The following is a 20,180-nucleotide window of genomic DNA, read 5'->3' as shown; positions in this document are numbered from 1 at the left end:
TAAAGCCTGCGAAACTCTCCTAAATTTATCAGCCCACCTTGTTTTAAGCCTCCAAAGTCATGGGTAATTTCAAGGATATGCACCTCTCATATACATTACCTAGTCATCAGTCACTCTGCTCCCGTTTGTTATTACTCGGTAACAAGTATGCTCTTAAAATAAACCATGAACTCAGCACCAGATCAATCTTAAAAATGACTTTCTTATTAGAAAAATGCTCAACACATAGTCTGAGCCTTGGAATCTTACATTTGATTGGTTGTCTGTCATGTAATCGTTTCAGCTGGATTGCAGACAAAGACTTGGTGCTTTCTACGTGCAGTTTTGGGTGTTTCGCTCACAGAAAACTTCTCATCTACTTTTTATGCATGACTTGGACACAGATGTCGGACTCAGCAGCTGAGGATCAAGGCTCGAGTGTATATTTTACCTCGACACGGAGACTCCACCTCTACTGGGAGTCTAAAATCACCAAACACCCAAAAGGGCTCTGCTGGAATACCTAACCAGTGTCCAAGCCCTGCTGTGGTCGAAGGACCAACATTCCTATTGAAGGAACGCAGTAGTTCTTCCAGCTGTGATTAGGAACCAGCAGTGATACTAAATAGAGAGCAGATCATCTGCTTGGGTGGGAAACAGAAGGGGAAGGTGGAGGGGATGCAGGAACTTGAAGGGAACGATCTTAAAGCAGGTGAATGAAAGCAAATTTGAAGAGCTTGTGTAATGAGAACGTGTGCAAGCCTTGAATGAAATAATTGCATCGGATAAATCAACACTCACATTCTTGAGATGTTGACCATGTTGACGAAGGCATCTGCTGGTACAGAAGACAGACGGGTCTCAAAAAGCCATCTGGTTGAAAAACAGAAAGACGGACATTTTAGTTATCACAAAGATGCTATTTCACTTTCAGCTGAATCAGACTTTTTGTCATTAGCAAACTGTTTTTGATAGTTTTAAATGAATAATTTGACATTTCAGTATTCATTTATTTGCTGGGATTGAGAACTAAGAAAATCAACACCACTTTTATGGTGAGTTTGTAGCTACAGCAGACAGATAGTTAGCCTAGCTTTGAAAACTAGCCTGGTTGAATTGTTGTTTTTACATTGCATTATTTGTACAGACTGAGCCAATAAGAAATAACGTGTTAACGTGTCCACAGGAGTGTTTTTGGACTCGAAGGGTTGTGCTGCTTCCCAGCATTGGACGCTTGATGAGCAGATAACTGACAGGTGTTCTTCAACAGCACAGCCAATATTCGCTACAAGCTTGAACATTAGCTGCATCTGGTGGAATGAATGCCTCACAAACAAACATGGTGGCTTGAAATTTTATATTATGACAATACTAGGGATATCTGGGACCGAGAGAGACTTCTGGAATTTGAAGTGACTGTTACCAACACAATCCGATGCCAACGTCTTTGTTTACCTCTGTTGCTACACAGAAATGTAAGACAAAACAACATACATGACCATTACATTTTCTACTGAGACATCGGCTCAATATTCTAATTGAATCAAGCTTAATTTAACATTTGTTAGCATCCTGAGGTAGCTAAGCCTCATACAAGTCTCTATCACAGTGCTCCTTTACTAGTTTAAACCCTGAAAGTACTCTTTGCTTGCCAAAATGGAACTCCCCATCGCTTCTGGTTCCTACAGTAAGACCAACCAGGTACTACAGCTAATCTATAATATTTGAAATGTGTAATATCTAGGGAAATGGTCGTGGATTGGATCTGGAGCAAAAAACCTTGATTGGGACATCCATATTGTTCCCCAAATTGTGCTTCTGAAAACATTTAAGACCAGAAATAGAAGTTTTTCAGAGGCAGTGAGTCTCGCTTTACGCCTCTGATTTGCATAAAGTAGTCGATGACCTCAACTCTACAACTGAGGAACGACCAACACAATGCCTCATCTCTACCAGAACTACCAGAGCTGCACAACCACAATGCATTGCATGGCTACTTACACAGACAATGAATGGAAATGATGGATCCTGTAGACATAGACGCACTACTACTGATTTATGGTACATGTGCACGGGGGCGTTTTTCAACATTTTTCTTCCTGCAATCATGCAAACACTGGCTGATTGCACCTGATTGGATGAATGCTTCACTCGTGGACTGTTTGATGTGGCTTTCAAACTGTACCTATGGTATAAAAATAATTCGCTGAAACTTTCGAGACGAGAAACAAGCCATGCAGCTTCTCAATCTGTCTTCATTTTAGCTCAATGGCAGTTAGTTGAAAGGTTTTTCAGGAGTTTCTAGACAATGAAAATGAGGAGGGGCCACTTTAACGCCTCGTCTAAATGCTTTGCACAGCTGCTTACATGGACAACAAACGGGAAGTGAGGAAATGGAATTCTGTCGACGTGAATTATTAGTGATGCAGAGGTGTTTTAATGGATGTACCTGAATCTTTGGATAGATTACTTATCCTTCCTATTTCCCATGTTAATGCCGAGCTAACCATCAGATATGAGAGGGATATATATCTTGTCATCTCACTCTCAGCAAGGATGTCAAGACAGTATTTCTCAAAATGTCAAACTACTTCTTTAACGTAGTCAGAGTATAATGATGTGAAGGTTTTATTGGGATATCTGTCCAATATTTCTAGACATAAAGAGATTTAAAGAAGAGAAAAGCAAACACTGCAGGTAAGACAGGAGAGAAAAGGAATCGCAGATAAAGGCCTAATAGCAATCAGTTTCAAAATAAGATGAAAGGCTTCTTTGAAGAAAACCGTGCCTCTAGGAATAAGGGAGAAAACAAAGACCTGGATCTGAGCTGGCAACCAAATCAAACAATGTCTGGGTCTGTTTACCACTGTTTCAGGAAATAAGTGTAGTGTGTAAGACTTCAGGATCCAGGAGATCAATGGGTTACCAGTCGAGGCGAGGAAGGAGAAAACAGTTGGACAGTGCTGAGGTAACAAGCCTGAGGTGTAGCAGGCCTCAACGTTCTGCTCTAATCTGAGGCACTCATGCTGAGATGCAGGGAAAGCTGGTTCAGAGAGCAGTTCACAGGGAAAAATTGACCACCACATTGATAAATAGGTACCCAATGTTAAGCTAAAGTGGACGTTATGAGGAAACGTTGGTGTCTATCATACATTTTAACCAGAACTTTTGCTGCAAATTGAAAATAGGAGAATTTGTTCAAAATACTTGAAAAGGGGGATGCTAAATTTGTTTGTTTTTTAGTATTTGCTTGTAGAGTTAGTTGAAAAGATCAGATTCACAGTGGAATAGTACATTTGAAACTGTAGCCAAGAGATGGGCTTCATTGCATTGCAAGTTTGTTAAGTCTTGCTGTAGTTTTTAAGCAGCCCTGTCTCCCTATAATTATGTTCACAAATGCCTTTCAAATACCTTTTTTTATTCTGAATTTGCTACTTATGTTTGCTCCATGTTTGCACCTTAGCTGTTGTAATAATGCAAATTTCCCCACTGTGGAATAATAAAGGCCTTACTTATTTTATCTCATCAATAGATTTTTGCCATTTATTCAATTGCTTTGCTGTCGCTCCTTTTCAACCAACCAATCAAATATTCTATGGGCTCATCACCCTGGCAACCCGGAAAATGGAGAAGAAGCTTCAAACAAGTTGTGAAAGAGTATAGTATCACCAGGCTTCTAACAAGTAGTTGAAAGGTCATCAAAAGCACAATATCTTCCTAAATCTAATCAAAAAATGAATGAAACCCAAAACTAACTGAGTGGAAATGAAAGTTAGGAGAAAGAATAATGGTTCTACAGACTGTTAGCGTCTTGTACTACGTCTTAGTCTTACCTTTAGGGCCAAAAAGTGTGTCTTCAAAAGGTAAAGAAGAATGAATTTTAGTTGTCCATGAACATGATATTTGGGTGACAGGGTTGCATTAAGCTTATTATAACAGCATGTAGACATGAGTTACATTAATCTTTAACTCTTTGCAACAAAAGCTAATAAGCGTATCTCCCAAAATGCCAAATGTTGTCTTTCAGAGCACCTTTGGGCGCTTTCACCTCCACCTCGCTATTGAAAATGTGTTATTTCTTTCCTGTGATCTTGCTGGAAATGTAATTGTGGTGGACTTTGGAATCACAACATGATAATAGAGAAAAGGGATTAGGGATGGTGTCCACATGTGTCAACATCATATTGTATTCTAGGCCTTCCATTGCATTCAGAGCTTGTTCCACCGCATCCTGTCCCAACAAACAACTGTGTCAGTTTGGAAACAACAAAAAGCCAAAGCCATCATCTTCATGCACCTTTTGGCTCTTCTGGGGAACAATAGGCTAATTCAGAGGCTGAGATCTGGAGTCTGAACCAGGCTAACATAGGGGGGTTAATGTTTCAGTCGACACGGGAGCACGGCACCCTGCACTCGCTTTGACAAACTCAAACAAACACAGGGATACAGAGCAGACCCCGACACCAAACACCCCTGTCAGAACCGTACTGTTTTGCCCACCACGCTCAAACCCAAACAAAACAGCATCCATTTTCAAACTGGAGTGCACCAGTGAGCCCATCTTTGTAGGCTTAAGGAGAAAATTACTACCTTAACTTGTCCTTTTGGATAGAAACCCTCGAAAACAAATAGGTTGGGAATTGAGTTTGAAGTGGGGAGAGGCCACGTAATTCACAGTAGTGTCAGCACTGGATTGACAACATCGCCGTGTTTACTGTGTCTCATTTTGATGTGTAATGTTCTGTGGTGACTGCTAGAGAGGGCCACTTACATATTCTGCTACAGATTTCAACTTGCCTTTCATCCAAAGAGTTTCAGAGTCACTTTTTCATTTCATTTTTCTGTTTGATCACATCTCACAATGAGACGTATGAGAGCAAGTCGTATAAAAAGGTTGTTCCTATTTGTTTTCTCATAAACACATGAAGAAATTAGTGCCAAATGTCATGGTAACAAGTTCCATTGCATGATCCATCGGCACAAATTAATGGCTGGAAAATTGTCAGTATTTCCATTATTCTCAGCTACAGCTCATCATGTTCAACATCCCATTTTTTTACTTTAATCCCAGCACTCATCTGTTACCATTCAGGAGACAGTATTAGGATTTCACTCCTGAGTCGGTTCTGTTAGAGGTCGGAGGGACAAAGAATATCACGAGTTATCGCTCCAATCCAAAAATTCTGAGGTTTTTTGAAGGACTGGAACTGCTGTGTTTTTCCCTGCCTTCCCCTTGAAGTCTTTTTTTCCGCTTAATTATTCTCAAATGGAACTCTCTGGGTGTTTGAGAAATGTGCTGCAAAAGGTAAATATTGTATTTGAATGCATCGTCCAGACGTAGGCGGGTGTCACGCTACGCAGGCTTCTTAGCATGTCTGTGCTTTCCTTCCCACCTCTCAGACTCCCAGTGACACATGGAGGAACCTCCACACACACACAAAGGACTTCAAACTCTAAGTATCCACATGTGCATGCAGAGACAGACGTCTGCTTTGCATTCACATTTTGTTTTGTGGGAAGAACTTTTAGACACTTTCAAACAGAAAAATAATTTTTAACCAAAATCTTATGTTAATAGCAGGATACGTGCAGAAAGTTTCAATGCTTTTGCTCATAAAGGGGAATATTCGCAATGATTGTAAGCAATTTAATGGGTAATATCTCCACAAATGTTTTTAAAAAAGAAGCTTTAAAAGTAATAATTTTGAGTAATGTGGTTACTTGATTTCTGGCAGAGAGTTAGATTAGTCATAAAGTATCTGCATGTTAAATAGGCTTAGAGTTAATGCTACATTAAGCTTATCATAGAACAAAGACTGCAAACAGAAGGAACAGCTGGCTCTGTCAAATGTTGACGAAGTTTGCCAACCAGCATGAAAATCTCATGAATTACAACTTAACATTACGGAAATGTATAAAGCTACGCGCTGGATGTTGCTCCATTGGATTCAGTGTATATGCTAAGCTCACTGGCTGCTCGCTGTAGCTGGCCACAACATTAAAAATTAAAACCACCTGCCTAATATTGTACAGGTCAACCTCATGCCACTTAAGCAGCTCTGGCCCGTCAGAACATGGATATAGGACCTGTTGGTGGTGTCCTGGCTGTGGATCTATTGAATTCTGTTGGTTGTAGGGTGGTGTGCCTATGAATTGGGGCTTGTTCTGCATCCCTCAGATGCTCAATAGGATCAGGTTCTGGTGAGTTTGGAGGTTCTGTCAACGCCTTGAGCGCTTTGTTATGTTCCTCGAGCTGTTCCCGAGCAGTTTTACACAATACTATAATATACTGTACTGTACTATACTATACTATACTATACTATACTATACTATACTATACTATACTATACTATACTATACTATACTATACTATACTATACTATACTATACTATAATGTACTATAGTATAGTACAGTATAGTAATACTGTACTGTACTATACTATACTATAGTGTACTGACCTATACTATACTATGCTATGCTATACAATTCTGTACTATACTGTATTGTACTATACTATACTATACTATACTATACTATACTATACTATACTATACTATACTATACTATACTATACTATACTGTACTGTACTGTACTGTACTGTACTGTACTGTACCATAACGTACTATACTATAGTATAGTACAGTACAGTATAGTAATACTGTACTGTACTGTACTGTACTCTTTTGCACTGTACTCTTTTGCACTGTACTCTACTCTACTATACTATGCTATGCTATGCTATGCTATGCTATGCTATGCTATACTATGCTATGCTATGCTATACTATGCTATGCTATGCTATACTATGCTATGCTATGCTATGCTATACTATACTATTTTATGCAATGTTATACACATTTCAGTTTGTAAGAGATGCAAAATTGTAGAGCAAAGTGAAAGAGTAAGGTGTTTTGTGATTTCAACAGGCAAACTATGTCTGTGGCTCTCTATAATATTTTTGGACATATTAATGATGACGTGCAAAAAAGGTCTTCCTTAAAATTGTTTCACACAACTTGAAATATGCCCATCTATTAATTCAGATTCGGATTCAAAAAAATTTATTGGTCCCCAGGAGGCAATTAAAAGGCACGTAGAGCAGGCAGTGCAACAATGACGCAATAAAGAAATAGGGATAAATATATATATATATAAATCGAGAGCAAGTAATATAAGAATAAAAATAAAAAGAAGAAAAAATAGAGACAAAAACACAACTTAGTAATAATATTATTAATATGACAGCATGCTATTCAGTGCTTTAACAAAAAGGAGTCTATGTCTGAAGGGGCTTTAGTAAATGCTAACAAGGTAAACTAAGATGGTATACCATGATAAACGTTACCCTGGCACATATCAGGGCATGAGCATTGCTTCTGCATGCGTGGCTGCAGATTATTAGACTTGTTTTCATGACAGATTTATAGGGGGCACATTTCTTATATGCTATAATGTAAGCATGCAGGTGAGATTCCTAAATTTGACAGTTTAATTTGTTGCCCTTCCACAAAATTCCCTCATGCAGGGCTCACCAATGACAACTCAAGCTAATGACAAGGTTCTATGCTGTGTTGTGATAACCCTCATTCCTCCCTCCATCATCAAATCACAAACCACACTTTGTATCTCCTCCAACAGCACCTATCACATAAAATTATCTCCTGATCACTGCTTCAATTCACATGTCCACGTGGCCTGATGTCCCCTACGATTTCCTCACATTCCTGCCCAGAGTTTACCCAGAACCCCTCCAGGAGGATAAAAAGTCATGAAAGCATGCCACCTATCGCACCGTCCACCCTCCTGATAAATATATCTGCCAAACAAGCCTGAAATAGACAGTGTTCTGAGCGGGATGTTCTGGCAGATGAGGCGGGTTGAAGTTTGATTTTGTTGTCCACACATCGAGGAATGAATGACCCTGCTGCCCTGGTCAGGCCAGTGGGCCCCAGTCCCACTGATTCCAGCCAGCTGGGAGTTCATTGAACTATTGGCCTTTTGTCTCAAGGCCTCTTTCTTCTGCCAAAGTTGTTTTAGCCTGTTGGTTTGTCTGTTTGTTTGTCTTTTGAAACCCTCATTACAGCGTCCCATGAATTCGACAAAGCATGACATTTTGTTGAGACCAAGACAAGGAAGTTAGTAAATTTAGACACATAGATGCTTGACTTCATCTTATAGGGTCAAAATTCGACATCTGAAACTAGAACACTCATCAGTCACAGCATTAAAACCAATGATAGATGAAGTCTATAGCACTGATCTTCCTTGGGTCCTAGGTATTTTATGTAGATGTTACTTTGACAAGAACAACCCTTCTAAACACTGTTTTGTTGTTTCAGGCCAAGCAGGTGGTAAAGCAGGTCGTCCATGAATCCCTCCACATACTGAAATGTCCTTGGGCAAAACACTGAACGCCAAGTTGCTCCTGATTGTTCTAGTACTTTACATGTCAGCTCTGATATTGTAAAGCTTTGTTGAACCAAGTTTAAGGTTAAAATGCAGACTATTCCCCAACAGCAGTGGTTGCCCGTAATAACACAATGTGCCCCAGTGTAGTGTCTAGTATTGTATTAAGAGATTTGTCAACTTATTTCCACGGAGCATCACCAGAATGTTCCGTCTGTACAGCCTTACAATACTGACTGGTGTTATCTGCTGGTTTAAATGGAAACAGCCACTCTAACACTTCCACTTCTTTGTTTCCACATCTGCCATGGAGTCCATCTGAAGGGCATGTGTTTCCATCAGTCAAGGCCGTGGCAGTCCGGTCGCTCTCTGTGGCATAATTTTCACTCTGTACTTAAGCAATTTGGGAAGTGTAAAAAAGCCCTGCTACATTTTTCAGAGATGATCCTGACAGATTACATCACAGCGCCTCCTTTGGGATTTCATGACGGATTCTTTGGGGTCTCAGATAACAAGATAAAAGAGATCACCTATTGGTTGGGTTTATTCTTTACATCTGTTGTTTCGATTGCTTTTGCTCCACTCGAATGGGATTGACAAAGCTTTGATTTGTTTATAGTGTGTTTAATCAGTTAATGAGTTAAAGAAACTCTAAACCTTTCGGCATGAATTTGCTTTTTTCCACTTTTATTTCCTTTATCACTTACAACTAAATAAGTTGAAATTGGAACCAGTTTGGAGATGACACCATACCCTCTGTGGGAAAATCCCACTGTCCATGACCAGACAAGTACACGAAAATGTAGTCTTTAAAGAAATGATAATGAAAATAATGATAATTTGCAACCCTGGCTGGCAGTAATCGTATTACACAGTACTTTGCTGTTACTGGAAATACTGTTTTTGGAAGAGAAGTGGGTGTACTGTGATTTCTCATAGTCCTCTGATATCTCAATAGTAGTTTGGCTGTTAAATGATTGGCACACAAGCAGAGAAACATTATGATACGACTGTATAAGGTCTAATATTAACTGAACCAATTTAGGTCAGAAGTTTTTTGTATATTTTCGCGACTAAATGCAGGAATAAAAAGGTGTGGGGACAACCTTTTTACTGAAGAGAGTCCTGTTTTTATGACATTGAATTTCTACAATATTTTGCACACAAGAGCCTGAAACGTTTCCCTACCCTGCAGCATAAACTCAGTCCACTGGAAATCTGATTTCTCGCTTTCTTCTCTCTTAAGTCCATCTTTCGACTTAAATAACACATTTTTAATCTAAATGTAAATTAACACCAATTTACCGATAATCCAACAACAGCTGTGATCTTGTTCAGGCGCAGTTTTAACACTAAATATTAAATAAAAATATTAATTAAGCAGAAAATCAGCTGTCAAGTCAAAGAAACTGACATATTTTGCAGCCCTTCTGTTAGTGTTTTACTGCAGGCTATAGTCCATGATTTCAGGTTATGAAGGTGGGTTAATGTAAAGTTAATCTTTTTTAATAAAACATGAAGGAATTCATGTTTTTTCACAGTCATTGGACTCCTATTATTCCAGCATGAAAGCTGTAAATTAATGTCAGTGCAAAAAAAAAAACTGCAATAAGTTTTAAGACATTTAAAAGATTGACTACATTTCACAGTAAATCAAGGATACAAGTCACACTGACAACTTTGGAGCACAGCTTGTTAGTAATACTATAATAGACCAAAAAAGAAAAAGAAAAGATACCTTAAATCGGAACAGGTACTTAACAGCACAGACAGAGAGAAGTCTCCCTGTGGGAGCGCTTTGAAGGAATATTCATGTTATTATAATGATTCCTCCTCAAGGTTAAGAGCACTTTACATTCAAGATGCATGAAAAAAAAAGAAACAGCAGAATCCCTTTTACAGATGTACGCCTACTTACAATGTCTCGGTGCTTGCTGGAAACCTGGGGAGAATATCAATGTCAAAGCAGGAGATGGTGTGAGTCCTCCACTCGGAGCACTCGCAGACTTCGGGGCAGGAGTCAGCAGCCTCCGACGCGCTGCTGCTGCTGCTGCTGATGGGGAGGCTGACGAGCGTAAACAGCGCGCAAGTTATCACCTGCATGCTGGAAGTGCGGCTGTTTGGTTTGGGTTTTTTTAGTCCTAGTGTTGTCCACAGCGGCCACAAAATGTTCCTATTAATGAATAAGAGGACGTTAGGTTTGTTTCTGGTGTCCTCAGGTGGAGGCTGTGGAGCTGCGCCGCAGTTCAGAGTTGCGCGCTCAGTTTTGCAGTTCGCAGTTTGCAGTTCGCAGTTCGCAGTTGCAGGGCCTCAGCAGGGACTGAGAGGCTGTGGAGGTGCAGGAGGACGGTTTGGAGGTGGTCTCCAGCTAGAGGGGAGGGTGGACTTCTGCGGCACTCTTGTGTTAGACTGCAAAATGTATTTTTTTTGTCCTCCTTGAGCAGTGTGTTTTGAGTCAATGTTGTAACTATTGTTTTGTTCATTTGGTAAATTATTTTACCAAAAGGTAAGATGATCCCTCTCAGAAAGATATATATTTTTAATTCAAAAACAACAACTAAAACAATAAATGTTAAAGAAATAGATAAAATAAACATAAAAATAGCTAAATTATGTATATATATATACACACACACACACACACACACACACACACACACACACACACACACACACACATATTTATACATCTATATATATATATACTACAGGCCAAAAGTTTGGAAGCAACTTCAAGTTTCCATGGTCCATCAGACTGCTGAACTCAAAACAATAACACACGTCACGTTTAATAATGCTGTTAATGTGCAATCTCCTGCCCATATTTGTTCAGCTAAGTTGGAGAGCAGGTGTTTTCCCCCAATATTAATCAGATCATTACCTCTGGCTGAATCCACAAACCAGCATTTCATATCTTTTTCTGACAGTCCTTTTAACAAACATCACACAAATATAAACAAGGTCACATTATTATACACCATTATGGGATAATACTATACTTTTAGTTAATTTATGCTGATGGAGAACACATTGGACTTCATGACAGTTATCTGGTTCATGTGATGGACCTTGCAATAGTTGAAAGAAAAGAAGAAAAACATAAACCAGGTCAAAATATCAGGATTCTGACTGTTACCACAGCTACCATTGTAACATAAAAATCTTTGCTGCCCATCACCATCAAAATAAACAATAGAGGGTATGCATATGATGCAAAAACATGTCTGTTAGCATCGCGCCATTCCATCAGCAGCAAAGCCAGTGGGGTTTATTAAGTTTTTGTTCAAGGTTCAATTTAAATTGTGCACAGTTTAAATGTAAACAGAAAATGAAACCTTCAGCATTATACATTGAGTGGCAAATTAATGGGGAAAAAAACATTGATTTTCTGGTTTTGCTGCTGTTCCTATGATGGAACGCTAACTGGCATCTTTTGCTAGTTTTGGACCTAATATGACTACCTTCTATAATGCTCTGTAGAATGGTGTGAACACAACCTACAGTGGTGATGAGAAATTAAACAAACATGAATATTTTAATCCTTTAAGGCTGCAAGCATGCCACTCAAAGATAAGGGAGGTGAACCAAGAAAAAGGAAAAATATTTTGTTATATTTTTCAAAAGATCAACCACCAAAGAAAAATTATTCATCTGAGACAGAACAGACAGACTAGCAGAGGTTGAGAGGTTAGTGTTGTGGGCAAAATCATTCACAATACTATGACATTTCTTAGACAAATGTCATTCTAATCGGCATGTAGACAACTTTTCGTTTCTTTTCTTTTTCTATCTGAAGAGCGGCAGCAGTGGCGCAAACGCATGCCTTCGGACAATGTAGTTCACTAATCATAAATTCCCACACTGCTTCACGGCTGCCGGCCTCCATTTCCCATCGTCTCTCGGGGCTGCTGCCCTCCGCAGTGTTGTTTTCCTGCTCAGACGCGGCTAGTTCAAGTTGCCATAGCACGGTGAAGCTGAGGGTTCTTCTGTTAGTCATCACTCGGGGGACGTAAAAGTACCGTCTCTCTTTTAACGTACTCCTAACGACGGCGTATTTTCCCTCAGTTTTTGTTTTGTAGTTTTTATAGTTTTGTCACCGGGTTAAATTAGTTGGCTAACGTTTGGTTAGCTAGCTAGCTAACGTTCAGAGTAGTGCCCACTTGTTGCTAACCAGGAGGAGCATCAATCAAAACAATGCCCCGGACGGTGATCTGGGAAGGGGGCAGTTTGAGTTGTCGTGAGTTGCTTGTCGGATAGGTTTTTGTCTTAACGGTTTATTAAATTAACTATGTTAAAGCTCCCGTTTCTGTTTGCTATGACAGAATCATCCCGTGGAACAAAACTTAAAAACAATCCCACTTTGTTCGTTAATCAGATTACAGTTGTCAGTTAGCGTCTTCCGCCGGCGAAACTAGTGCTGGTCACTAATCGTCATATTTGCCTTGTCAGTCGTTTTTTTTTGTTTGTTTGGCTCAAAATATGGATACATCCAGCGGGTCAGATTCATACGACAGGATGCGGGGACACAGGCCGCGGGGACGAGAAACCCACCGCAAATGTGGCCGGGATAGAGGCAGAACCGGTGGGAGTGGAGGCGATGGGCCACCCGCAGACATCTCCGAGAAAATCAGCACCCTGGCAAACACCTTACAGGTACTCTGCTTCTGTACATCTGCTCACATTTCACCTGTCTGCAACTTCCTAACAGTAATCTGTGTTGTGGAGCTCTAGTACACCCTGTTAACTTTCCTATTCACTTTGGTTTTACATGTTTATTTATTACTTGTTTTGATTCATAAATACAGTACTGTGCAAATGTCTTAGGCCACCAATTCATGTGATGAACATATTTATTTATGTCCCTTTATTAAGATACAAGAAATTACAGCAAATAGTACAGAGTGTGTCTTTATTGTTGGAACAAATGGCCTCTACAACAGAATATGCATAATGACACAACCAGATGTGCACTATTTTGAAGATGACAATAGGCACATACAGAGTGGGGCCATAGACCGGAAATCACAAGTTGATAATGAGTGTGTCCACTGTTTACATTGTGTATTGACACATATTTTTGATTCCTAGTGTTATTAAGGTTGTCAATGTTGCGTACCAAATGCTGTCCCACTCTTCTTGAAAGACTTGGTGAAATTTGTGGACATTTTGCGAGACAGGATCGTGTCATTGGATGCATCCATTCTAGAGCTATGTGAAACGTTTTCTTAGTTAACAAATAGATAGATAGATAGATAGATAGATAGATAGATAATTTATTAATCCCAAATGACGTTGTTGTGGACATTGAATTATCTGGTTCAGCTCTTACTGATATGTCACCATCATTTGCATCAAGATTTTCCACACATTTGCGACACATAGAGTTATTAAGGTAGTCGATGTTGCTTGTCAAATGTTGTCGCACTCTTCCTGAACAGCTTAGTCAAGTTGGAAGGTATTTTATGACACAAGATCCTGTTGTCTGACATCCAGAGCTGTCTAAAACACTTTTTTAGTCAACAAATGGTGGACATTTAAATGTCTGACTCAGCTCCAAGTGACATGCCACCATTATTTGCATTTCAATTACTAAATCTCTAATCCAGACACTTTCTTAGCCAACAAATGGGGGAGTTGTGGTCATTCAAGTATCTGGCTCAGCTATAAATATGTCATCATCAGTTGTTTCGCATTTCCTGCTCATCTGCAACACAGTTATTGAGGTTGTCAATATATTGTCAAATATTTGCTCAATCCTTCTGAAGTCCTGGGTGAAATTGGAGGATGTTTTATGACACAGAATCCCGTTGTTTGACATCCAGAGCTGTCTAAGACACTTTTTTAGTCAGTAAATGGGCATTTAAATGTCTGACACAGCTCCAAGTGACAAATTTTCACATATCTGTGACACAAAAGTTAATGAGGCTGTCAATGGTGCTTGTCAAATGTTGTCCCAGTCCTTCTGACATGCTATGTGAAGTTGGAGGACATTTCGTGGGACAGCATCACATTGGCGGACATCTGGAGTTGTCTGAAACACTTTCTTAGCCTGCATTTTAAAGTGTCTTTTTCTAGTCACTGGTTGAGTATCTGATCATTGTCCTTTAAAGGACAACCTGACTCAAGTGTGGATTATCTCAGATGAGTTTGTCACAAGTTGAGCATCTCAAAAACCTGTTGTGCACTACTGGATAAATTCAGCCCTCTTCTATCCATCACAAGGTTTTCAACTTTTTCTCGAACTCAGAAAATACAACCATTTGCATGCTGTGTTTGTAAATATTTTCAGCGTATGTACACAGTATTCAAAACACACACACACACACAAAACAACATGACTTCATGAGGCCAAAGTTGGAACTTTGTGTGACCTCACTGTGTGCTTAGCACATCTTGAACTCTCTGGGGTAGGCTGTCTTGTAGTTTTCTGAGATAACCTTGTGTTTTTTTTTGTCCCAGGCTACCTACAGCACTTCTCAAAGTTCTTTAGACTTTACTTTTCCTGTGTCCAGATGAGCTGGCACAGCTGCAGTAATATTCAGGTCTGGACTCTGTGGAGGCCAATCCATCACTGTCAGCAGATTTTCTCCAAATATGATTTCCCTGCATGAACACTGCCCTTGGGGTCATTGTCATGCTGAAAAATAAACTTCTTTCCAATCAGACGCTTTCCAGAAAGAATGGCACGATGTACCAAAAGTGGTGCTTTTCAGCATTTATGATTCCATGAATTCGGACAATATCCGCAATACCACAGGCAGACCCTTCACCATGTCTCAGCGAAATCTACAAGCCCCTCTTTTCATACTTCTCTCATTGGACCAGAACAATTCAAACTTTGATTTATCACTCCACAATACTCTTTACTGTTGCTCTTCACTCCAATCACTGTGAACTTTTAGACATTATATCATTTTAGCCTTGTTCCTATTCAGAAAAAGTGGTTTCTTGGCTGCATTTCTTCCACACTGGATTTTTCTGATCAAACCTCTTACTGTAGGAGGATCATTTTGGCATCCAGATGAAGCTCCCAGATGCAAAGGACAAGTTCTTTGCGAGACTCAATGTAATCTCTCAAAGAACAAACTCTAAGAAACTTCTCATCAAACACTGACAGTTTTAATGGCCTTGCAATCCTTGTTTTGTCCTTAACCTCTCCAGACTCTTCACATTTCTTTATAACAGCTTGGAAATCACATCTTGAGTATTCAAGATGTGATTTGTTTGCTGATTTGGCTTTGAGAGTGACGTTCCAGATGCAAAACTAGAATTTCATCCTGTCAGCTAGTCTAATATTTGGCATTTTGAATGGAATGATGTGACAGACTCTGGTATATGTAATGCCAGTGTAATGTGTTATTTTCTGACAATTCTGTGTTTTTAAGACTGTTTAAACATGTTGTATATTCCAGTTGTATCTCGATAAGGAGACTGAGAAATGCATTTGTATGGTCACTATAACTTCAAACAGCACACCCAATGTTGCCCTAATACTTTTGCACAATACTGTACATTTCAGGACTTGTTAACTGAAACTTTCTTTCCGTCAGGACACCAGTAGAAACTTGACCAAAGTAGATAGAATGCTGGGTCAATACAGGGAGCATACAGATGATCAGGCCGAAGCCATGGCTCTGGTGAGACACCTGTTCTATTGATTTTCATTTAATTACTATATTTTCATACCTTTGACAGAGAAATCTACCATAAAAACAATGATTAGTTGTAGTTCTAATCTTTAATTGTTTTTCTCAATTCATCGATTTGTCGTCAGGTATCCAGTAAAAAGGTAAAAAATGTTGATCAGTGTTCATCTTCAAGTATTTAGTTTTGTCTACAACATAAAGATATTCACTTGACTGTCACAGAGGAGTAAAGGAACCAGAAAATATTCACATTTAAGAAGCTGGAATCAGAGAGTTTAGACTTTCTCCTCTCAAAATTGTAATCAAAGTGATGAATCAAATTATTAGTGATTAATTTAATAGCTGACAACTAATTGGTTAATTGATTAATCATTGCAGCTCTATTAAAGATGCAGCCGGCCTTTACGCTCCATATATGGCTTTGCTTTAATGTCAGATTTGTTTTGAATAGTAGTTGTTGTAGCATTAAAACGCTCACAGATAATTTTTCGAGCTACTGGCTGAGATTAAGAAAACATCTGATAATATTTGACCTTTTTTCTGGCAGTTGTGCAGCAACACTGGAGAGTGAACAGATGAGATGTGTTAAGCATTTATCAGCTGTTTCATGAATCCAGATCTTCAGCATATATCCATAGCAATTCAATTTGAGTGCATAGTAATACAATTTAAGTTATATTTCAGTCAGTTATCCCATTGTTCATTCAGTCCTCATCGTTCATTTTCTGGCACTTTTTAGTTTCTTATCATATCCTCACAATTTCACCTATGGGGATTTGACTATTTACATAATGTGTTTTTCCTATTCTTTACTGGTTTGTCAATCTTGTGCTTTTTTTTCTGCATCAGCTTAGAGAGAACCTGGAGGAGTCAATCAGTCAGTTGCAGGCTCAGAGGCTGAGCAGACCCAATGGGACTCGGAGTGCTTCAGCCTCGGCCTCTACTCTGCACACCAGTGACCTGGACGCCTGCTCAGAATCAGGTATAGAGAAATAACAAATACTAGAAGGACACTGTAAAAGGGCACTTCTCAAGCAGCAACTATATATATATATATATATATATATATATATATATATATATATATATATATATATATATATATATATATATATATATATATATATATATATATATATATGGAATAGAGATGTATGCACCAACACACATAGACCTACACTCATGCATAACAAACACGTCCCCAAGACTGCATATCTTCCACAGTGTACATAGCACTTCAGTTTCACCATCTCTTTACTCCTCATTATTTATCTCTTTGTGTGAAGATGTGACAAATATATTCTCCTCAGACTTGAATGTCTTCTTGTTAGATATTTTCCTGAATAACCAGCCGTCAAAAGCTCTGGCTCCTGCGTCATCATATATTTTCTAAAAACTGTACATTTGGCATTTCAGAAGGCCAGCGCTTCTACCCTACTTCTCCGCTGAAGGACTATACAAGCACCCCAGGAAGGAGGAGGAGGTCTCACTCTGCCAGTGTTCGCTTCAAGGAGAGCAGCCTGGCAGGAGAAGATGTAAGCAGTACAAGCTAAGTACCAATCGGTGCCATGTTTTACTTTATATAGTTTCAGAAAGTTGCCATAAGGGGGCACATATAGCCAGCAACATTGCGCGATATGCTAATGTGTTTTTGCAAAGATGGGCTTGATAAGATTTCTTTCAAATTAGGTATTGTCTGCTTAATTTTTTTGCTTATGCTTTTCTTAGTGGTGACAGTAAACGTGCATCTCTTAATGAAATGATGAGAGCTCTGGACAGTTTTGCTTTCCTTTGCTTGTGTCTTCTGTTTTGTATTCTGAATGAATGGATTTGTGCCGAACAGATTCACACGATGCACCAATCCCTGCGGGATCTGCGCTGCAACCAACAGAGACTGTCTGATGACCTGGATAGAGAAATCCTCAGGAGAAACAGGTATCTGCTGGGAGAAGCAAAGTCTGAACAAAAAAAAAAAAGAAATTTCACTTGAGTGCTTCACAAGACACAGTGGCTTCTTCACAGCTGAGTTTACATCGCATTGTCTTTGTGTTACCAGACAAGTAGTTTAATAAGCAAATAGAATCTGAAATATTGGTGTCAAAATTTTGAATATTGCAAACACTAACAGGCACAATACTTTATTTTTTACATATGTTTAATGAGAAAGTTTCAAGATTCATCTTTCAGTGTTGATAGGCTCTTACTGGTGACTGGATACTGCAGTTTGTGGGAAATTTAAAGCATTAAGAAATGGATTTCTTTTATCGGAAAACAAAAGAAATTAAAATTAAGAAGAAATAATGATATCAGTAATTGGAAAGATGCTGAGTATCGTTTATCCTCTAATAATTTAGCTGTTAGCCAGAAAAATTGTACCAGTTTTGTTACTAGTTTCTCAGTGATTTAAAAACTTTCTAAAATCCTGATAGCTTCATCACTGAAATCTCAAATTGTGGCAGACGCACTGTAAAAGTGTTTTGTCTCGCATATATTTTTCTTGCCTTGAAATATGGAAGGAGCACTCTTCATGATCAGCTCTTTTTAATAAATTCATTTTGCATAATAGTGAGATTAATGAGAATTTGAAGCTATAAGAGACGCAACTCTTAGTTTGTTAAAATAAAATTTTACAAAGTGCAAAAGGACTTTTGTACAATCTCTTCTTTAAGTCTGCTCAGAGATTTTACTAGCTGGGGTGTGGCCTGTATGCAGACCACTGTGGAATATTGATCTTTTGCTTTTCACAGCCGCTGTACATGAGATACTTGCTTGAGATATGCAAATAAATGCATGTTTTCCATGTCTTTGAAATCTCCTTGAAGAAAGCGTGATAGAAGTGCCACAGGAAACTCAGAGAGATGGCACTGCAAAGTGAAAAGATGGCAGATATTCCTCTCAATGTGGTGTAGAATTTGACATTTTGATGTTATTAAAAAATCTTTTCCCCTCCCTGGCGCTGCTGACCACCGCAAATTGATCTGCCGCCATATTTCAGCATCTGAAGCTGCATTATTTTTTTAGAGGTGTCAAATTATGCATTCAGATTTTGATCAATGTTGTCCTGGAATAGGATTTTTCAAAAACAATGAGAACTCTGGTGTGTAAATATTTTCAGTTTTCAGCTGGATTTGTTCATATTTTTTTTTGTTTTGCAGGTCTGATATTGACACCAGGCGGGCGATGGAGAGCCTCACAGAGCACATGACAGCTTCCCAGAGACAGGACTCAGTGAGTTGTGGCTGTGTATTTCATTGCCAATATTTCAAGTGCGCTTTCTAGCTCTGTGAATGTGGGAAGAAAAGCGGAGGCATCTTGAATTTAAGGACATTACAAATATTGATGGATGAAAGCTGCTGTATGAAGCATGGGATATGCAAATATTTTAGAATAGAAAATAGCTACGGACAAATGGTTTGCTTTTTTAGACTGAGCTTTATAGAAGTCCTACTTTAGCAGATATTTTCCTATCATTTCCAAGCACATGGCTCCTCGCTGTACCATCAGTACTCTGACAAACACGCAGCTCCAAATGACAGCAAACATGTTTAATATTTTCTTATCTAATCACATCAGCGGACGTGACAAGATAAAGGTATTAGCTGTCTTTAACAGGTGGATGTGATGCTTCCCGATTGGACAGGGAGCTGTTGAGTCGTGCATGTAACACTTCCAGTCACTTATCAAAGATATTTTTGTCGCCCACATTTTTAATTTCCTGTTGTCTCATTTATCACATCCTGACGCCGTTCCCAGCGCTGGGTGGTGTTTGCGTGACATGGGGCGTCCTCATTCTTACTGTCTGCAGGTGTCGTCTCGTGTGGAGCGGCGGCTGCAGGAGCTACAGAGAGAAATCCACAACGAGCAGAGGAGCGTGGAGAGGGAGAGAAGGCCGGAGCAGCGGGTTGCCATGTCTGATGAGCTGCAGGAGGTAACAATCCTCCCCACCGCTCGTCTGCTGCGATCCCGTCGTCTCACACCTCCCTGTTGACACTCTTATTCTCATACATTCAACTTCTAAAAAGAATTTAGGAGCCGCATGAAGGCAGTGGAGATGACAGGGGAAGATGGACATGACTATATGTAACTTTGCTTATTTATGTATTAGAGACAGCAAATCCATATGCAAACACAGATGATCAGACAAGG

General features: G+C 39.3%; 2 protein-coding genes across 5 annotated transcripts in view; one reads left to right on the top strand and one right to left on the bottom strand.

The window, feature by feature from the left end:
- The window catches only part of tshr (thyroid stimulating hormone receptor), a 28,064-nt gene extending 17,341 nt beyond the window's left edge, over nt 1–10,723 (bottom strand). The window contains exons 1-2 of the mRNA XM_035948589.2: nt 10,307–10,723; nt 781–852 (exon numbers count right to left, since the gene is read on the bottom strand). Coding sequence (XP_035804482.2) covers nt 781–852; nt 10,307–10,491 — 257 coding nt within the window. The 5' untranslated portion in view covers nt 10,492–10,723. The remainder of the gene's footprint in view (nt 1–780; nt 853–10,306) is intronic.
- Nucleotides 10,724–11,904: 1,181 nt separating this feature from the next.
- LOC111569119 (centrosomal protein of 128 kDa) overlaps nt 11,905–20,180 on the top strand; it is a 71,180-nt gene continuing 62,904 nt past the window's right edge. For 3 of the 4 annotated variants that reach the window (XR_004847400.2, XR_002746180.3, XM_023271094.3), the window contains exons 1-7: nt 11,909–13,041; nt 15,939–16,025; nt 16,884–17,016; nt 17,451–17,569; nt 17,878–17,969; nt 19,190–19,262; nt 19,840–19,962. Coding sequence is in view for 2 of the 4 variants with exons in the window: in XM_023271094.3 (XP_023126862.1) it covers nt 12,868–13,041; nt 15,939–16,025; nt 16,884–17,016; nt 17,451–17,569; nt 17,878–17,969; nt 19,190–19,262; nt 19,840–19,962 (801 nt within the window). In the remaining 2 variants the exon portion in view is untranslated. Of the gene's footprint in view, nt 13,042–15,938; nt 16,026–16,883; nt 17,017–17,450; nt 17,570–17,877; nt 17,970–19,189; nt 19,263–19,839; nt 19,963–20,180 lie in introns of all 4 variants that reach the window. The other variant, XM_035948588.2, reaches the window with a different exon arrangement.

The sequence above is a fragment of the Amphiprion ocellaris genome, chromosome 12 (genome assembly GCF_022539595.1).
Source record: "Amphiprion ocellaris isolate individual 3 ecotype Okinawa chromosome 12, ASM2253959v1, whole genome shotgun sequence".
Taxonomy (NCBI): Eukaryota; Metazoa; Chordata; class Actinopteri; family Pomacentridae; genus Amphiprion; species Amphiprion ocellaris.
This window is presented reverse-complemented; position numbering and strand designations above follow the sequence as displayed.